This window comes from Thamnophis elegans, unplaced genomic scaffold (genome assembly GCF_009769535.1).
Source record: "Thamnophis elegans isolate rThaEle1 unplaced genomic scaffold, rThaEle1.pri scaffold_46_arrow_ctg1, whole genome shotgun sequence".
NCBI classification, from domain to species: Eukaryota; Metazoa; Chordata; class Lepidosauria; order Squamata; family Colubridae; genus Thamnophis; species Thamnophis elegans.
This window is the reverse complement of record NW_022473897.1, coordinates 762400-781705: the sequence shown is the minus strand read 5'-3', so window position 1 is coordinate 781705 and position 19306 is coordinate 762400. Positions and strand designations below refer to the sequence as shown.

The window sequence follows — 19306 nt, the reverse complement described above, 5'->3', positions numbered from 1 at the left end:
CTCATGGGTGCCATTTTTGGCTGCGATAGTGTCCTGCAACCATCTTCCAGCAAAAAGGTGTGCAGCCATTCTGAGCTCCATTTTCACGGGAAGAAGCACCACAGGCCAGTCCTTTGCTGTTTCCAGGGTGGCCCCATGGGCCAGATCTAAGCACCCCATGGGGCAGATCCAATCCTGGGGCCTTGAGTTTAACACCCTGGTCTTTACCATCTATTAATGTATTCTGACTGAAAAAGATCCACCTAGGCTAACCTGACAGTGAATCTATACTATTTACTCAATAATCTATCCTCCCCCCTCAAAAAGGTGGATACTACTATCAGAATCCAATAAGGGCTTCTTAGCTTCTCAAAACCTTTGAATTGGATTTTGGTAACTACCATGTTATACTTAAGCCTCCTTCAAAGCATTACTCATGAACACCCAAGACTATAAAAAATCTAAGCCACTGGCAAACAAAATGCTGGACAAAATTGTACTTTATTGGTTGACATGGATATAAACCTAGGCACATTCCAACATTAGACAAATATTTATTTTGTGCATTTTTGAAAAAAAAATCTGGCTCAGTTTTCCCAGACTGCAAAGTCTAGCAGAAAAAGGAAACATAACAGTGAGGAGAGTTTATAAGATTCAGAAACATAATTCAGGTTTTTTTAATAAGTTTGTCCTTTGTATTTAAATCAGGTCTCAGAAGAATAATATAGCATTTTGGGAAAAAGATGCAGCCAAGCAATCCCATTGCTGAAGCCAAAATGGAGAAGATTTCCACCACCACCATGTACTTCCCCTTGGTGCTCATATAGGTGGGAACAAATGTTACCCAGACACTGCAAAAGACCAACATGCTAAAGGTGATGAATTTGGCTTCATTGAAGCTGTCAGGTAACTTCCTAGCTAGGAAGGCCACAGTGAAGCTGATAAAGGTCAAGAATCCCATAAAGCCAAGGACAGTATAAAACATGATGGTTGATCCTTCATTACATTCTAGTACAATTTCTTCAGCCATTGAGTGACTATTAGAATCTGGAAATGGGGGAGAAATTGCCAACCACACCACACAAATTGTGACTTGTATCAGGGAGCAAGAAAGGACAATGGAGTTGGCTAGCCTTTTCCCCACCCATTTCTTTATTTGGGATCCTGGTTTGGTGGCCATGAAAGCAAGAACCAATATGGTTGTTTTACCCAAAATGCAAGCTATGGCTACAGAGAAGATGATGCCAAAAGCAGTTTGCCGCATGAGACATTTCACTGGATCAGGCTGCCCAATGAAAAGAAAAGTGCAGAGGAAAGATAGCTGGAGAGCAATGAGAAGAATGTAGGTGAGGTTCCTGTTGTTGGCTTTGACTATGGGGATTTCCCACTGTTTAATGAAGATCCTCAGCACCAAAGCCGAAGTTGCAAGAAACAAGACAGCTACGGTGGTCAAAGTGATTCCCAAGGGTTCTTCGTAAGACAAGAATGTTATCCGTTTTTCAATGCAAAGATTGTGAGCTACATTTGGGTATTGACCTTCTGGACATTGTAAACAGTCATCTGCATCTGCAAAAGAAAGCATTAATATTTATACGCAGAGTTATGAAATGAAGGATCCTTGGTGCTCTCTTGGTTGTTTTTCTGCAGATATTTCATTACCCAACCTAGGTAATATCATCAGTTCTAGTGACTACACTGATGATGTTACCTAGTTTCAGTGGTGGGTTCCTACCGGTTAGGACCGGTTTCGCTGAACCAGTAGTGGTTTGGCGGCCTGGGTCACTGGAACAGGCAGCGACCCAGGTATGCCATGCCCCCGAACCGGTTCTCCGGGCGGCGCCATAAGCGCAACAATCTTGTTTTTGAGTTCTGTGCATATGCAGAGCAATTTTAATTGCACTGTGCATGGGTGCACAGTGCACATCAAACGCACCCAAAGCACAAAGTGCATGCATGCACATAACGCACACATGAGCAAACTGACAGTAGTGCTTGCCGGAACCCACCCCTGCCTAGTTGGGATAATGAAACATTTGCAAGAAAACAACCAAGCTCAGAGAGCACTAAGGACTGCTCAAAGAAAACATTGTGGCCCAAATAAGCTATGAATGCAACTCCATTTATTTCTAATTAATTGTGTACATTTTATTTGTATTACAGCATTGCAACTTGAGAATGGGAACATCTACATGCAGAAAAGTAACCTGTATATGCTTGGTCACATAGAGACCAAGAATGTTGCTTGTGTCGATCTCAATGTCATGTTGGAGGATGGAAGGATTGTATAAGACAAAAGTTTATGTCAATTCAGAGTTTCCTAATTTATTTTTTTGCAGAGAAATATTGTGATACTTCTTTGTGAGCTCATCTTAGAATCTTACTTAACAACTGACTTATTTTATGGAAGATGAGTTAAAATCTATCTTTTCTTCTTAATAAGTGACTTCTCTATACCATGTTTCTCAGTGATAGGATTCAATTTTTTTTACTACCAGTTCTGTGGGCATGGCTTGGTGGGTGTGGCATGGCCTAGTGAGCATGGCTTGTTGGGCATGACAGGGGAAGGATACTGTAAAATCTCCATTCCCTCCCAACTCCAGGGGAAGGATACTGTAATATCTCCATTCCCTCCCCACTCCAGGGAAAGGATACTGTAAAATCCCCATTTCATACCGGTCAGCTGGGCCTAGGGAGGCAGAGAATAGATGGGGGGTGGAGCCAGTCAGAGGTGGTATTTACTGGTACTCTGAACTACTCAAAATTTCCTCTACTGGTTCTCCAGAACTGGTCAGAACTTGCTGAATACCACCTCTGGTGTTTCCCCTAAAATACAACCAACTCAGAAAGTACGTCCTAGCTTGCTTTGTACACCTGTGACCAATATAAGCCCTACCCCAAAATAAGCCCTATTTAAGACCCCCCATCTATTCTCTGCCCACTCCAGGTGCACAGTTAAAAATTAAGCTAGGATAGGGATGGGGGGATGGAGCTGCCCTACTAAATACCTTCGGATAGTTGCAGCCGTGTCTCACACACCATGACCCATTTCCTCTACAGCTGGGAAGGCTTTTCTGAAGGCCTATGTAGCCAATAACAGAGCTCTGGATTGATCCGGAGCGCTGTTATCAGTTGCAGAAACCTTTCCTAAAGGCCTCTCTAGATAAAAGCCTTGCTGTCCTTGCCAGATGAACATATAATTCAGGGACAACAACAGGGACCAGCAATTTAGATTTAGATGTTAGGAAAAACTTTTGAAAAAAATATATAATACAGAGGTTGCCTTGCTTCAATGAAGCCAATACTCTGAATTCTGAATAACTGATTACGTTTGAGAACAATACAGTGCAGACTAAACACAGATAGGTACACAATACTGCTGGCGAGTGTCAATAAGTCTTCTCCATTATATACATGACACATCTTACCTAATCTGTTTGAAATTTTCCCCTCTGCACAAGGAAGACAATTATAGCAGCAAAACGGTTTCTCGTCTATTTTTTTCTTGAGGTAGCCTGGATAACAATTTTCATTGCATACCGAAAGTGGTAGCGCCTATTCAGAAATGAAACCAGGAGGGAGTTCAATAGTTTTGTTTTATACACTCGTATTTCACTGTATATATGATATTCTGATAAATCTGAATGAGGTTTTGAGAAATTCTATACATGGCATACAAATCCACATTTTATTAGATAGGAACCTTGAATGAATGTCACCATAATAACGTGACATTGTCTATATGTCCTCATGGAATCATGCATTTCCTGATATAGTCTAAGAGATTTTCTGAAGGCTTAATTGTTCGAACTGGATTTCCCTCAAATTCCATTTGGGTCAATCTAATCAGAAAATATCTGTGGAGATTCTCAATCATCCATCTCATGGGTTGTCCCAAAGGTGCTTTACAAAAAGCAACAGAACTTTCTTGGTTTTTTTCCTTGAAAACATTTGAGAAACGTTTAGTTCTTTGAGAACTGAAGAAGCTTCTTGGATAAGAAATGAAATATTTACAAGGGGAAAAAAACAAAGCCCGGTTGTCTTTTGAAAAGCACTTTGGGGTGAATCTGATCAGTAATTTATCCCATGATTTATAGGTGAAATTAAACCTTGGCATTATCTGCATTTTCACTGATTCCAGTCCTTTCTGTCAAATAGATCCTGAAAAGTAGTACTATAGAGAATTTACTTATGGGATACGGAGTTCCAGTTGCATTTAATCAGCCTTGTAGAATATAAAATTATGAAACAGATCACCTTGTAAGGGTGTCAAAGTTACAGGTTAAAACTAAAGAAAATAGATGAGATTTCAAAACATGTGCAATTAGAATATAATAAAATTATAAGGTAGTGATTTACGACCTTTAATTGATGAAGAAGGAAAAATTTGAAACAATGAGCAGGAATAAGATATTTTAACCAGTACCATGTCTCAGCATGTAGCTTGTTTATTATTAAATAATTTCCAGCTTTTATAATTCAAAGATGGTTTCCTATGTACTTCTGAAAAGACAGTAAAAGTTTAATAATGGAAGCCCTATATAATCAGGGGGTCTAAGCAGGGGGTTAGACTAGAAGACCTTCCAACTCTGTTATTCTATTCTATTCTATTCTATTCCATTCCATTCCATTCCAATCCAATCCAACCCAGTCCCTACTCTGTTCATTTTTCAACACATTCTATTGCCTTAATATTATTACTAAATGAAGAGGCACAAATGATAAAAGTGATGCTTGAAAATGGCAGGGAGGAGGATTCTAGACAACCTGAAATGTCAGTAGGAAATACCTGGTTGAACATGGTCGGCCAGATGATGTTTTCTTCAGAAATCATGAAAGACTCTTCTGGAGAATCCAATGGGTCTACCTTTCCAACTTTGATTTTAAGGAAAGTTTGGTTTGGGAATGTGATCCAGTTGATGATATCAAATCCAGTTCCTAATTCCCCCTTTTCATTAAAGAAAACTTTTTCCCCAACACTGTTGTTAAATAAGACTGTTCTCAGGTAAGGATGGAGCTAAATGGAAGCAAATCAAACACAAATGTTTTGTGTTTGAATTATGTTGATTCTTTAGCTTTGTGTTTTAATTGTGCAGGCTGACCAGGGTTATGTGTGTGAGATGGGCAGCTATATGAATTCAACAAATAAATAAATAAATGCAATTGATCTTGAAAAAATAAATATTCCTATGCTAAATGTACAGTACTACTTTTTAAAAGTTCTGGGTAATACTGTACGGGTGAATTATAATATTAATAAACATAATTTCACCAAAGGGAAATGGCTTGACAAAGCTTCAAACAGCATTATGAAACGGTGATTTAGTCAAATGCATTTTCCCCCAAATTGAATTGTTCTTACACAGCTCCCCCACACTGCTGTCATAAAAAATGAACCAGGGCAAAGATTTGTGTAATTTCTAAACTATGAACCTGAAATGTGCATTTTTCCGGTCAGAAAATCACCTGAACACATCAGGAAAGTTTGATCAATGTATCATTCTACCATATTTTTCAGAGTGTAAGACATAACCCCCCCTAAAAGAGGCTGGAAATTTGGTGCATCTTATACAATAGCAATAGCAATAGCAGTTAGACTTATATACCGCTTCATAGAGCTTTCAGCCCTCTGTAAGTGGTTTACAGAGTCAGCATATTGCCCCCACAGTCTGGGTCCTCATTTCACCCACCTCGGAAGGATGGAAGGCTGAGTCAACCTTGAGCCAGTGAGATTAGAACCGCTGAACTGCAGATAACAGTCAGCTGAAGTGGCCTGCAGTACTGCACCCTAACCACTGCTCCAACTCAGCTCTACACCAAATGTAGCCCCTCAGACCCACCGGCCCCTACCCTTTGTCCTCCGAAAATCATCTTTTCGGGCGACGATTGGCGGCAATGTGTTTTAGTGGTCCCTGCATCCTGAAACAGGTTTCAAATGGAGCATTTGGAGGGTGAAAATGCAAGGCATAGAGGCCAAAATGGTAACCCTGAACAGCTGCTGCCTTGTCTGACTAGTTCCGTGCTTTGCCTGCTGTACTCACTGGATCTCCCTGTGACAATCAGCTGTGGTTTTGAAGCTGCATATCAGCCCCAACGAGGCGTGTGTGCTCACAACCTGCGAACCTGTTGCTAAAGTTCACTTCTGGGAACAGCTGATTGGGGGTATTCCGGGAGGCTGATCCACCCACCAATCAGCTGCTCATGCTGAATTAGGGTAAAGTGCTGAAGCTGTCCAGGCTGTTTACTAATGATGCTAGCCAGATGAATACCAATGGATCAGGGTGAAATTTGACTGGATCTCACCGGCTCGGGCAAACCAGTAGGGACAATTTGAATCGGCTCCCTGAACCAGTAGAAATCACCCCTGGTTGGCCCCACCCATGGTCACCCAGTCACCGCTAATCTCTTCTGGCCACTCGCTTGGCCCTTCTGGCTGCTCAACCTTCCCACCTAATTCAAACATTTATTCCTCCATTCACAGCAGAGCTGCTGCAGCCTGTCCCTTTAAAGCAGTCCCTTGGAGGGAGGGGGCCAGGGTGGATGATAAAGGGAAGAGCAAATCTGCTGTGAATGGAGAGAGAAACATTTGGATTCTCTCTAGCACATAAGTCAATGTTAAATGTGGCAGAGAGAATCTGAATCTTTCTCCTCAATTCACAGAGGAGCTGCTGCAGCCCATCCTGTTAAGGTAGTCCCTGGGAGGGAGTGGACTGGAGGGGGTACCATAAAGGGAGCAGCAGTTCTTCTCTGAATGGAGGGAGAAACGTTCAGATTCTCTTTGACACAGCATTCACTATGAGCCCTTCTCGTGCTCATACACACATTTTTTTCCTACTGAGTTCTGTGGGCATGGCTTGGTGGGGGAGTCCTGTGATTGAGTGGGCATGGCCGTGAGTGACATAAGTTGGCCACACCCACTAAGTCACAGGAACCTCCCCCCCATCAAGCCATGCCCACAAAACCAGTAGGAGAAAAAATTGAACATCAGCCCTGCAATGGATGCTGGTAGGCAGAAGCAGATTTTTTTTTCTTATTTTCCTCCCCAAACACTAAGGTGTGTCTTATACTCCAAAAATACAGTAATTTCTTGTAATATTACCTGCCATGTTTCTTCCTTGAGAATCATCAGGCTTCCATGGTCCGCCCTTGCTCCGTGTTTGTGTTTGGATGAAAACATGGCTTGTAAAGCATGTGCCATGGCATAGATTGCATTATAAATGCTGTAACTCTGCCCAGTCATGGTGGTCTCAAATATCGAATTAGGAAGAGTCTCCAGCTTCTCTTCTCCAGTGCACAGCTCTCCACCCGCCTCACCTAACCTATCTTTAAAGAAAGAACATTCAAATGCCTGTTCCCAGAACAATCTTGTTATATGGTCTTCTTCTTCTGAAGTAGGACTTCTCATCTGCAAGAATGGTTTGAACTCCGTCACCTCCTTGGAAGAAACTGCAAAAGATATGGTGCCATGAATAAAGTCCAAAGGCCGTATTTTTTGAAAAGGGACTGATGTGAACTCCATTTGGGCTGGCATGATCCAAACTTTGTCTTTTCTCCTTACTGGTATATACTCATATTCTGAAAGATAGGGAAATATCCTGAAAACGGCAATGACCTGGTTTTCACAGTAGAGGATGACAACATTGGCCGTGCTGTTCATGACAACCTTGTACAAGGCAATAAAATCTTTAAATACCATGTCAATGTCATTCGAAAAAGTTTCTTTGGGCAACTCTTGCATGAAGTCAAAGCAAATACCTTTCTGGGCAAACAGTGTATGGGCATTCCGTACAAACCTCTGCCCGCTCTCATCACGTTGGGAGATCAGCCCTATCCACGCCCACTTTAAATGCAACAGCAGCTGAAGAATCACCTTGGTCTGAAGCTCCTCATTTGGGAAAAAACGATGAAAGAAAACGGTGTCTTCGCTGTTGTCTATCATTGGAGCTGATCCATAGATGAGCTAAGAAATTAATTTAAATTTGTTGGGTTTTAGAGTTTATGATTCACACTACGTTGATTGCAAACTTCAAAAGAAATATAGTCTAGAAAGAATTTTTTTTTGCTTTAATAAGTATACGTGAATAAAAATAAATAATATTTCAATGCCAGAGATTTGATGATTTATTGTTTCAGTAATTCCTGAACTTTAACAGGATAACAAAATAACAGAATAACAGAGTTGGAAGGGACCTTGGAAATTTTCTAGTCAAACCTCTGCTCAAGCAGGAAACCTTATGCCAGTTCAGACAAATCATTGTCCAATCTCTTCTTAAAACCCTCGTGTCCTCTAAAATCCTCTTAGATCCTCTACTCCACCCACAACTTCTGAAGGCAAGTCGTTCCATTGATTAATTGTTCTGTCAGAATTGTTCTGCCCTTAATTCTAGTTGTTTCTCTCCTTGATTAATTCTCATCCATTGCTTCTTGTTCTGCCTTCAGGCGCTTTAGAAGATAGGTTGCCACCTCCCCTTCTTTACCTCAGATATTCTTACATATTGGAACACTGCTATCATGTCACCCCTAAATCTTCTTTTCATTAAACTAGATATACATACTTCCTGCAACTGTTCTTCATAGTTTTTAGCCTCCAGTCCCCTAAACATTTTTGTTGCTTGTCTCTGCAGTCTTTCTAGATTTATTTGAATTCACAAAATCTTCTCACCTTCCATGTGATGAACTGCTATGATATATGATGGTATGACATGTGATATATGTTACGATACAATATGATATAGTATATTGCCTTCCATTTAAGAGTGGCAGGATTACGAGGAAGTAGTATCTCCTTGCCCTGTTTTTTAGAACAGGAGTGAGAAATACAAATAATAATCTGAAGACACTGATTCACAGTTGTACAGTAGTCAGACTATTGCAATGTGCTCTATGTAGAGCTGTCTTGGAAGAAAGTTTGGAGATTAGAGGAGTTATGAATGTGGTTGCTAGGTAAACTACTCAAATACACTTATCAGTGTCACACATGCACTGTGATCACTGCCTTGATTGCCCACACTCTTCTACACTCAAATGAAAATAAATAATATCTCAATAAAGGACACTATCTCAGGTTATTTTCTTGCAGATGTTTTATTACTCAAACTAGGCAACATCATCGGTGTTAGAATATTACATAATGTTCCAAGTGCACAGATTCTGATGGGCCATCGGAAGGACACAGAAGAGTCATGGATCTAGCCCACAGGTGATAAAACTTATACTGCTGAACACCTTATCCATGTCCTCAGATTCCACAAAGTCAAATGAATCTCAAGCTGTTTTCATCTTGTTCATTTTTTGCTTGCTCGGCCCAATTGGCATCCAAACCAGAAAATATTTTTATTAGTTTGTCATATTTAGATATCACCCGTCTCACTCATAGAGTGATTCTAGACAGGGTACAATTAAAAAAATGAAACTCTAAAAACTATAAGTTCATAAAGTTTGCAATTTGCTTCTTTTCCCCTTTCTATATTAATCACACACTTCCGATCCCATTGTCACCTCTCTACAAAACACTACAATAGAACCAACATCTTCTCCAGTGGTGGGTTTCAAATTTTTCAGAACCTCTTCTGTAGGTGTGGCCTGCTTTGTGGGAGTGGCTTGCTGGCCATGTGACTGGGTAGGAGTGACTTGCCAGCCAAGTGGCTGGGTGGGCATGGCCAACTTGTAAAATGTGGTGAAACTCACTTAACAACGCTCTTGCTTAGCAACCAAAATGTTGGCTCAGAAACTTTGACATTTGAAGCACGCAAGTCTTAAAGCTGTCAAGTTACAAGACCCTTGCACCCCTAACCCTTTAGAAAAAAACCTGGGATGTTCAAACTTGACAGCTTTAAGACTTGTGGACTTCAACCTTCAGAATTCCTTCTCTCGCTCTTCATCTTGATAATGTCCAGACGGGCGGGGGGAGGGAGCTGGAACTGGTTCTAAATGGCACTGTAGATTTGTGGAACCTCTTCTATAGAAGAGATTAGAACTGGCAGGAACCCATCCCTGACCTTCTCTCTCTGAAAGCCTTCTGCCTTTCTTCTTTCACCCACTTTCATATGACTCTGCAATAATAATCAAATCAACCAAGTACGTACTGTAGCTTGCCATACCCAATGCACTGTCATACACGGTGATACACTGTCATACACTTGTTTATTGTGAGCCGCCCGGAATCCTCCGGGAGTGGGCAGCATACAAGACAAATAAACAGAAATAGACAAGTTTTGAAAAAATGCAAAAGATATTCTAGGTGTCAAAGACAAAATCAATTATATGGAATGGAAAGAAAAGTTTTCTAAGTATAAAGTCCAACAAATAGTCTTGTATAAATTAAATTGAATATCAGTACAGATATAGTGTGTATTGTTTTATCATCGCTCAAACTATTTCAGGGCCAAGGACGTGAAGCAGTAGCAATATATAATATTGGGTGTAATCACTGGGACCACATGTTTAGTCTTCCAAGCTTTCATCTCGTGAGAGTTTTGTGTGGGTGGTGAACAGATTGAGAAAGAAGAAAAGAACATTTGCCTTTTGCAATAGAAGAGATAAAGGCAGAAGAAAGAAAGAGAAAGGGATTGTGCAATTTTGAGGACAGGAGTCATTTTGAAAGGACAGAGAACAGAGAAATTGCAAGGGAGTAGAGAGATCAAGGAAAAAGAACTGTTGTATTCCCAACATAGGACTTGGATTGGACTCATTTATAACCAGCTTTGTGTACTTCTGATATCTCTATATTATTTATGGTATTTAAATATTGTTATATTTACCCCGGTGATCTTTAGATCAAAGAATTTAATATTTTATAAGCTATACTTTTTATATATCCTATATATCTATACTCCACATATATTTAATGTAGATTCAAGCAGATTTAAAACAGGATAGAATTTATAGCCACTTCCTTTATTACTGCATATTAGAAAATTTACCTAGCTTTAAAATAGGAATTGTTGATTAACAATAGCATTTAATTAATTTAATTGATTGCATATACTGATTTATATATCTATGAACTTTTAGCAAAGTTATTATATAGTGAAAAAGTGTAATAGACTATTTAGCAGTCTTATAGATATTATAAATATTTATTTATTTATCTCCTTTGCTCCCTCTTCCCCTTTATTACAGTAAGTTAAGTTAGAACAATCCATAATAATTAACTCCAAATATAATAATCTATAATTGAATCATTGAATCATTTTTTATTTTCACACACCTGTTTCACAGGTTATTTTCCCTTTCTCAAAAATAAAAATATTTTTTTGGGGGAAAATTATCCCAAAGAGTTGTAAGCATGATAGAACAAATGAAGCCACCTGCACAATTTTCAGTCTTCAAGGTAGGCTCTGCTTGTTGGGATTGCTTCTCTCCACCAAAAAGGAATGAGATTTTCTAAATATTTGCATTTCTATTTCATACCAACTGAATTAAATATTTCTTTGTTCCTTCCAACTATCATGGATATGAATACAAGTTTTTATCTAGTTATATAAAAGGCCATGCATCTTAAGGGAATGCTTCGTAAGATTGCATCAATTCCACTCCGGCATGACTAAACACTGAAAGTGCGCATAATGCTATTACCTTCCCACCAAAGGTGGTTCTTATTTTTCTACTTGCATTTTTACGTGCTTTCAAACTGCTAGGTTGGCAGAAGCTGGGAAAAGTAATGGGAGCTCACTCCATTATGCGGCACTAGGGATTCAACCGCTGAACTGCCGACCTTTCTGATTGACAAGCTCAGCGTCTTAGCCACTGAGCCTCTGCGTCCTTTAGGCACATATCACATAACTAATCCCTACTGTTTAGGCAATGTTGCCTTTTTTTTTTTTTACTTAGATGGTCAATTTGAATGCAAATCTCAAATTTACATACACACACACACACACACACACACACTATATATGAAACTTAAATAAAAAAGCTAACCAACCATGAATATTAGACATTGTGAAAAGAAAGATATTTATTCATAAATCATTCTTATTTGTGGCATCTTGAAGATATTCAGAATATTTGGCATAAATGGACAGATGTTTGCATTAGATCCTGCAATAACAGATATTGTCTTCTCCTGCATATCACATTTATAATTAGGGATGAATTTTCCATGTGTGGACAGTAGCTCCAGTGAAGCAAAATAGGTCCATTTAGCCATGAAATTGCTGTTCATGATGCGAATGCCCAGGGTCACGTTAGATAAGAGCTGGGGGTTTTCATTGATCTCCTTTACAGCAAAAATTAAAGCTAAGGTGTGTTGATAGTTTTGAAGAAAAAACCTGCAATGAGAATTATGGATGCATAGAGTTCTAGAGTGAAAAACAACGTAATCTTCAGGAAACAACTAGAATTGGGTTTTCTGCTTTCAAATATATTTTAAAACTAACTTAAAACATGAAATATATGTTTATATGAAAAAGAACAAACATATTTCACTAGAGAATGGATGAATGGCCAAATAGAATATTCATGAATGATATTACATTTGGCTTGTCTTACTATTTTTAATCCTGCTTTATACATCTTCTTTCTTATAGAGTCTGTCATCTGCACCTCTATAGCTGTCTGGTTGGGTTCTGCAACCAAACAAGACAGACACAGATTTCAGAGGATAATCAGAATTGCAGAATTGAGTATCTGTATACTGCACAAGTCAAAAAGAGGGCCGTGAAAATATTTACAGACCCCTCATATCCTGGACATAAATTGTTTCAACTCCTACCCTCAAAATGACACTATAGAGCACTGCACACCAAGACAACTAGACACAAGGACAGCTTTTTCCCTAATGCTATCACTCTGCTAAACAAATAATTCCCTTACCATGGTCAAACTATTCACTAAGGTTGCATTACTATTACTATTAGTCTTCTCATCATTCCTATCACCCATCTCCTCCCACTTATGACTGCAGAACTGTAATTTTGTTGTTTGTATCCTTACAATTTATATTGATATTGATTGTTTCCTGATTGCTTATTTGTACCCTATGACTATCATTAAATGTTGCATCTTATGATTCTTGATGAATGTATCTTGTCTTTTTATGTACACTGAGAGCATATGGACCAAAGACAAATTCCTTGTGTATCCAATCAGACTAGGTCAACAAAGAATTATATTCTATTATTCTATTCTATTCTATTCTATTCTATTCTATTCTTCACTTTTTTCTGTAAAAGGTTAAGCTCTGCAAGATGCAAGAATGCAATTATTTTAATTCTTTGCAACTCTTTAAAGCAACCATGCTATTTCCCAGGATCACGCAACAACTGCAGAAAGCAGAATAAGCAATCCTAGAGAAAAATGTATCTACTTCAAATATGTTCAAGATATACTTTAGATCTTAGAAGGTCTAAAGGACCATCTAAGACTTGAAGTCAAAATGCACACAGAGCTACATTTTTCTTAATATCCATGAAAATAATTCAAATCCTAAATATTGATGTCATATTAATTGCAAAAAGTGATAGGGATACATTATTGGTGATTCATTCTACAGTATATACATTAAAAAGTGAACCATAGATTTTTACCATTTCTAAAAACAAAAGGAATGACTGCACATTTTATTTAGTCACTTGATATTATAGGTTTTGTTTTATTTTTTTAAGGCAGGAAGTATATATGGGCATCTAAGTACATACAAGAAACTTGGATCAATCAACAAGAAATACCAACTAATTTTGGCATGGTTGATAATGATGATACTATGCTATAATGCAATTATTATATGCTAAACATTACTATAAAGCAATTGGAAGGTAGGATTTCCATCAATAATATAATAGCAGAGTTGGAAGGCACCTTGGAGGTCTTCAAGTCCAACCCCCTGCCTGGGCAGGAAACCCTATACCATTTCAGACAAATGGCTATCCAACATCTTCTTAAAGACTTCCAGTGTTGGGGCATTCATAACTTCTGGAGGCAAGCCATTCCACTGATTAATTGTTCCAACTGTCAGGAAATTTCTCCTCGGTTCTAAGTTGCTTCTCTCCTTGATTAGTTTCCACCCATTGCTTCTTGTTCTGCCCTCAGGTGCTTTGGAGAATAGTTTTACTCCCTCTTCTTTATGGCAACCCCTGAGATATTGGAACACTGCTATCATGTCTCCCCTAGTCCTTCTTTTCATGAAACTAGACATACCCAGTACCTACAACTGTTCCACATATGTTTTAGCCTCCAATCCTTTAATCATCTTTGTTGCTCTTCTCTGCACTCTTTCTACAGTCTCCACGTCTTTTCTACATCATGGAGACCAAAACTGGATGCAGTATTCCAAGTGTGGCCTTACCAGGCATTATAATGATAGAATCTTGATTCTATCCCTCTGTTTATGCAGCCTAGAACTGTTTTGGCTTTTTTGGCAGTTGCTACACACTGCTGGCTCATATTTAAATGGTTGTCCACTAGGATTCCAAGATCCTTTTCACAGTTACTACTATCAGGTCGACATTCCCTCTTTAAATATAGTTAAACATGCAAGTCATCATAGTAAAGAAAGATATCTAATAGCAGTATACATGAGGTCATCAACTAGTTCTTCATCTGGATGCCTTCTAAAACCCACTGCATCAGAAATCATGTAGAACTGAGAAATAATGCCAGCAATGATGAGATCTCCTCTATGATAATAATTATGCTTAAGAAGATTAGTCTTGCCCATCAGACAGCTAGCAGTAGCAGGAATATGGCATACCACATCTGGCAGTAATATCATCAGCGACATGAACAGTAACATATTGTACAAGAAATCTGAATTTCCTTCTGAAAAATAAAAGCGTCATTAAAGTATAATAGCCTGCATATATGTTATTTTACTTGCTTGCTTGGAACTTGGAAATGTACAGTTTGAAGAACTGGATTGTCACAGTTCTGCCTTTTGCATCCCACGCCTGAATGGAGAAGAAATGTTATTGGCTCCCTTCAATCATATTTCATTGTTATGGTATGTTACCTGAAGCCCCATAGAGGTTTCAGAAGGAATTTAATTAATAAAATATCTTTTGGTAATTATAGGAAAGATAATCATGACTCCTTCCAGAGACACTGAATGGAAAATAACTTTTTAAAAAAAATCTGAAATAGCAAGAGAGTTTTAGGTCTATAATTTCTCCAGAAAAGCTTGTAAATACTATTAAAGCTTAATCCCCAATTGATCCCAGGTTAGAATGTGAGGAAAGAAATATTTTTTTAATAAGAGAGGCCCCTTTTTCAACACTTTTCAAAAAGCAGAAAAAAAGAATGGCTTGTTTCCCTATATTCATTTACTACACATAATTATTAATTCATAATTAAGAGGTGTGTGCCATAACTTAGCAAGTTTGGTGAGAATACAGAGCTGCAATTACATCCATTTATCTTTTAATATTTTAGCAGCTGCAATGTCAATTGATATTTAATTGTTTATAGGTTATCACATTTAATGTCCACTCTCTAAATGATCATTTGAAGTTACGATGGTAAGGAATGTGGGGTACATCTGACAGGCAGAGGTGGTATTCAGCAGGTTCTGACCAGTTCTGGAGAACCAGTAGCAGAAATTTTGAGTAATTCGGAGAACCAGTAAATACCACCTCTGAACGGCCCCGCCCCCATCTATTCTCTGCCTCCCGAGTCCCAGCTGATTGGGAGGAAATGGGGATTTTGCAGTAACCTTACCCTTCTACGCCCACCAAGCCACACCCACCAAGCCACGCCCACCAAGCCACGCCCACCAAGCCACGCCCACCAAGCCATGCTCACAGAATCAGTAGTAAAAAATGTGAATCCCACCACTGCTGACAGGTCATTGTGGCTGCACTGATTGTAATACCTCCATTGTCATAGGATCACAATATGAGTGTTTGGAATTTAAATCACAATTATTGATTTATCAAATTTTAAAGCCAACTATCATCCTAACTGAGGGACTTTGGTGTGTGTGCATGTGAATAAAATATTAAAAACTTCGTACACACACACACAATAACAAAATAAAATATATATTTTATTATATAAAATATATAGATATATTAAATAAAATACAAAAAATTTATACACACATATGCATACACATACACACACGTGTATCAAACAATTCCAAAAATTAATTCAAAGTTGACAAAAGAGTTTTTAGCTCACTAACTACCCCATAGCTACATGCTTCTGGATATGCCCTAAGCTACACCATTGAACTATGTTTTCATGCCTTTCTGGAAGGTTAGGAGAGGGGGGCCCTGTCTCACTTATGAGGGGAAAGTGTTTCACAAGGTGGAGGCAATGGCAGAGAAAACTTCCCGAACCCCACCAGTCAGCATACAAAATAGGAGCTGGGTTGGTGCAGTGGTTAGAATGCAGTATTGCAGGCTCTGCCAACTGCCAGGAGTTTGATTCTGACCAGCTCAGCCTTCTATCCTTCTGAGGGTGTCAAAATGAGGACTCAGAGTGTTGGGGGCAATATGATGTTCTTTGAAAATCACTCAGAGAATACTGTAAAGCACTATGGAGTGGTATAGTAATCTAATTGCTATTGCTATTTGGCTAATGAGGTCAGCAATATACAGTACCTCCACTGCCTGACCTGGTGGGACAGGATAATGTAGTGGTTCCATAGATAATCTGGCCCTAGGCCTGTCCCTCATTAAAACATGAAATGACCCACAATTGTCATTTGTAACTTTCATTTCCTAAAAGCAAAATCAATAGGGAAGCCAGTAGGAGGTTGGCAATAGTGATCACATGACCACAGGTTCCTGTGACTTCACAGGATCTCTCTAACAATGGCAACTGGGACTGCTGGATCTTCTGTGACAGAACATCAGGCACTTAGCAATAAAGTCTCTCATCCCAATTACCATCAGTGAGGAAGGACTATTCACATTTTCTTACCCAAACTCATATTTGAACTGATGGAAGTCAGGGAGAAAAATATTATGGTGCTTTTTTACAAGGTCATGAAGTCTGCAACTCTATACTTTGATGAAACAGAAGATCCCAGGTTAGAAATGATGATTACTGTATTTTTCATAGTATAAGACGCACCGGAGTATAGGACGCATCAAGGTTTTGAATGTAATTTTTTTAAAAAAAGTAGGAAGGTAGATAAATGGATAGAGAGGGAGAGAAATAGAGAGAAGTACAGTAGGTAGGGAGGGAGAGAGAGAGACTAGGTAGATATGGAAAAGTTTCCAAGTGTATTTATCCATGTGCTGGAGAAGGAAATCACTGACAATCTGCAACACTTAAGACTTTGTTTCTGCTGACACAGCACTTGATCAATGTAATTCTCATCAATCAGTTAAAGAGCTTTCTGAAAGGAAAAAAAAGTTTTTGCACTCTGCAAATCTCCCCAAAACGGCCTGTTTTTGCTCATTTCTGCCCCTCCCCCAGGCCCCAGGAGCTCTCTGAAAGCCTCCATAAGGCTATGTACGGCTATTTTGGTGAAGGGGATGGGGCTTCAGGAGGCAAAAATGCTGTATTCAGTGTATAAGATGCACCAAGATTTTCAGGCTCTTTTTTGAGGAATTTTAGGCATCAACCATCTACAGTCCTACCACATTCAATTTGCCACAGAAAACCTGTTAACACATTCCAGCTGATGGAACTGACAATTCCTACTTAGAAATTATTAATCCGTTGAATATTCTGATTTTAGGAGAAGGAGGAGAAATTCTTATAATATCACAGTATTCTGTGTTTACCAAACGTTAGTATATATCAGCAAAAATGTGTAATAAGCATTGTAGTAAGTCATCTATTTCTCTTTTAGTTCTGGTCTTTTGCTTAAATCCCCTTTGACAGTCCATTAAACAGGATGTTTTTAACTCAAGCATAGAGCATTTTAATTCATTTTATGTGCAGTTTTCATTCATTTGCACTACATTATGAGAAAGTAGAATAATGATATTTTCTTCCCATGTACCTAATATGGCATCTCTTAATATGTGCTTCTGAAAATATGAGTGGGATTTATTTTCCCCTCCCAGAGGAAGGCATGTCAGCCAAGTTGGAGGTCATGGCCTTCTATCGTTAGTATCCTTTTATTTTTCAGTTGAATCCAATTCTTAAGCCACGTCATGGCTGCAGCTTGATAATAGAGTCCCCAGTCTGGGAGGGCAATCCTCCTTTACTTCTGCTGTCCTTGTAAGAGTTTGAGTTTTATACGTGGTTTTTTTTTCCCTACCCAAATAAATTTAAATACTATTTTATTTAATTGTTCAAAAAAATGCCTAATTTTATTGGTATTGTTTGAAAAATATATAGCAATTTAGATAATATATTTATTTTAATTGTTGAAATTCTGCCAATTAATGTTACCTATAGTTTGGCCCAATTATCCAAATCCTTTTGTATTTGTTTTAGCAGTCTATTGTAATTGTCTTATTTTATTGTTGTACATTTTGCCGTTAGCCATATTCCCAAATATCTAAATTTTTTTGACCTTGAAATCCCCAATTTCTCCTCCAATTCTTCAATTTGTCTATCAGTAAGATTCTTGGTTAACATTATGGTTTTCTCTTTATTTATTTGAAGCCCTGCTACTTTGCTGAATTGTTTTATTTCTTGTAATAATATTTGTCCGCTTTCTAATGGGTCTTCTATAGTAAATGCCATATTGTCTGCAAAGGCTGGGGGTTTATATTCCTCCTTCTTAATTTTTAATCCCTTTATTTCCTGGTTTTGCCTGATTTTTATCATTAATTACTCTATTGAGAGAATGAACAACAGGGGGAATTGGGGGACATCTCTGTCTCACCCCTTTAGCTTTATTAAATCCTTCTGTTAATTCTCCATTTAATATTATTTTTGCTACCTGGTTTGAGTAGATTGCTCTAATCATGCCAATAAATTTCTCTCCAAAGTTCATTTCTACTAATTTATTTATAAGAAAATCCCAATTCAGTTTATCAAATGCTTTTTGTGTATCAATAAATATCAGTGCCGATCATTTTCCTGGGTGGACCTTCATTATGGTTCATATAACCATGTGCTTGGTTAGTTCTTTTTCTTCTTTAAGTTTCTGATTTTGGGGTTCTTTTTGCATTTTTAGTTCCAATTTCTTCAGTTTCCCCTAGAGCTCTACATATTGGTTTTTTTTTTATCTTTGTTCCTTCTTGCCATATATGCAATTGTTATGCCCCGCATATAGGCCTTAGTTGTGTCCCATAAATTTTGTATATAAGTATGTTTGTTCCAATTTTCTTTTTAAAAACTTCAGCTCTTTTTCTATATACTTTTTTTTTTCTTTTACAACCTGGGATTTTTTTAAAAAAAAAAACATTATATGAAGATCCCAATTTGCCTCCAGTGATGGAGGCAATGATCTACCCAAATACTACAGATCTCAATAAAATGG

General features: G+C 38.3%; 1 protein-coding gene across 1 annotated transcript; it reads right to left on the bottom strand.

Moving 5' to 3' along the window:
• Nucleotides 1-646: 646 nt before the first annotated feature.
• Nucleotides 647-14710, bottom strand: LOC116523570 (vomeronasal type-2 receptor 26-like). Its single transcript, XM_032238674.1, has 7 exons — nt 14493-14710; nt 11964-12134; nt 9816-9822; nt 7076-7936; nt 4766-4993; nt 3405-3531; nt 647-1545 (listed from the first exon to the last, which is right to left on the bottom strand). Exons 1-7 carry the CDS (start codon nt 14708-14710, stop codon nt 647-649), a joined length of 2511 nt encoding a protein of 836 aa, XP_032094565.1.
• Between the last annotated feature and the right edge of the window lie 4596 nt (nt 14711-19306).

What these genes read in the sequence shown, in the direction of transcription:
- LOC116523570 (XM_032238674.1), bottom strand. Translation starts at nt 14,710, where the DNA reads ATGTTACTGTTCATGTCGCTGATGATATTACTGCCAGATGTGGTATGC. An exon ending in TCAAGGAAGAAACATGGCAG is followed by an intron (nt 4,994 to 7,075) that starts GTAATATTACAA and finishes GCTTCCATTTAG; the next exon opens with CTCCATCCTTACCTGAGAAC. An exon ending in GAAAATTTCAAACAGATTAG is followed by an intron (nt 1,546 to 3,404) that starts GTAAGATGTGTC and finishes TTTCTTTTGCAG; the next exon opens with ATGCAGATGACTGTTTACAA.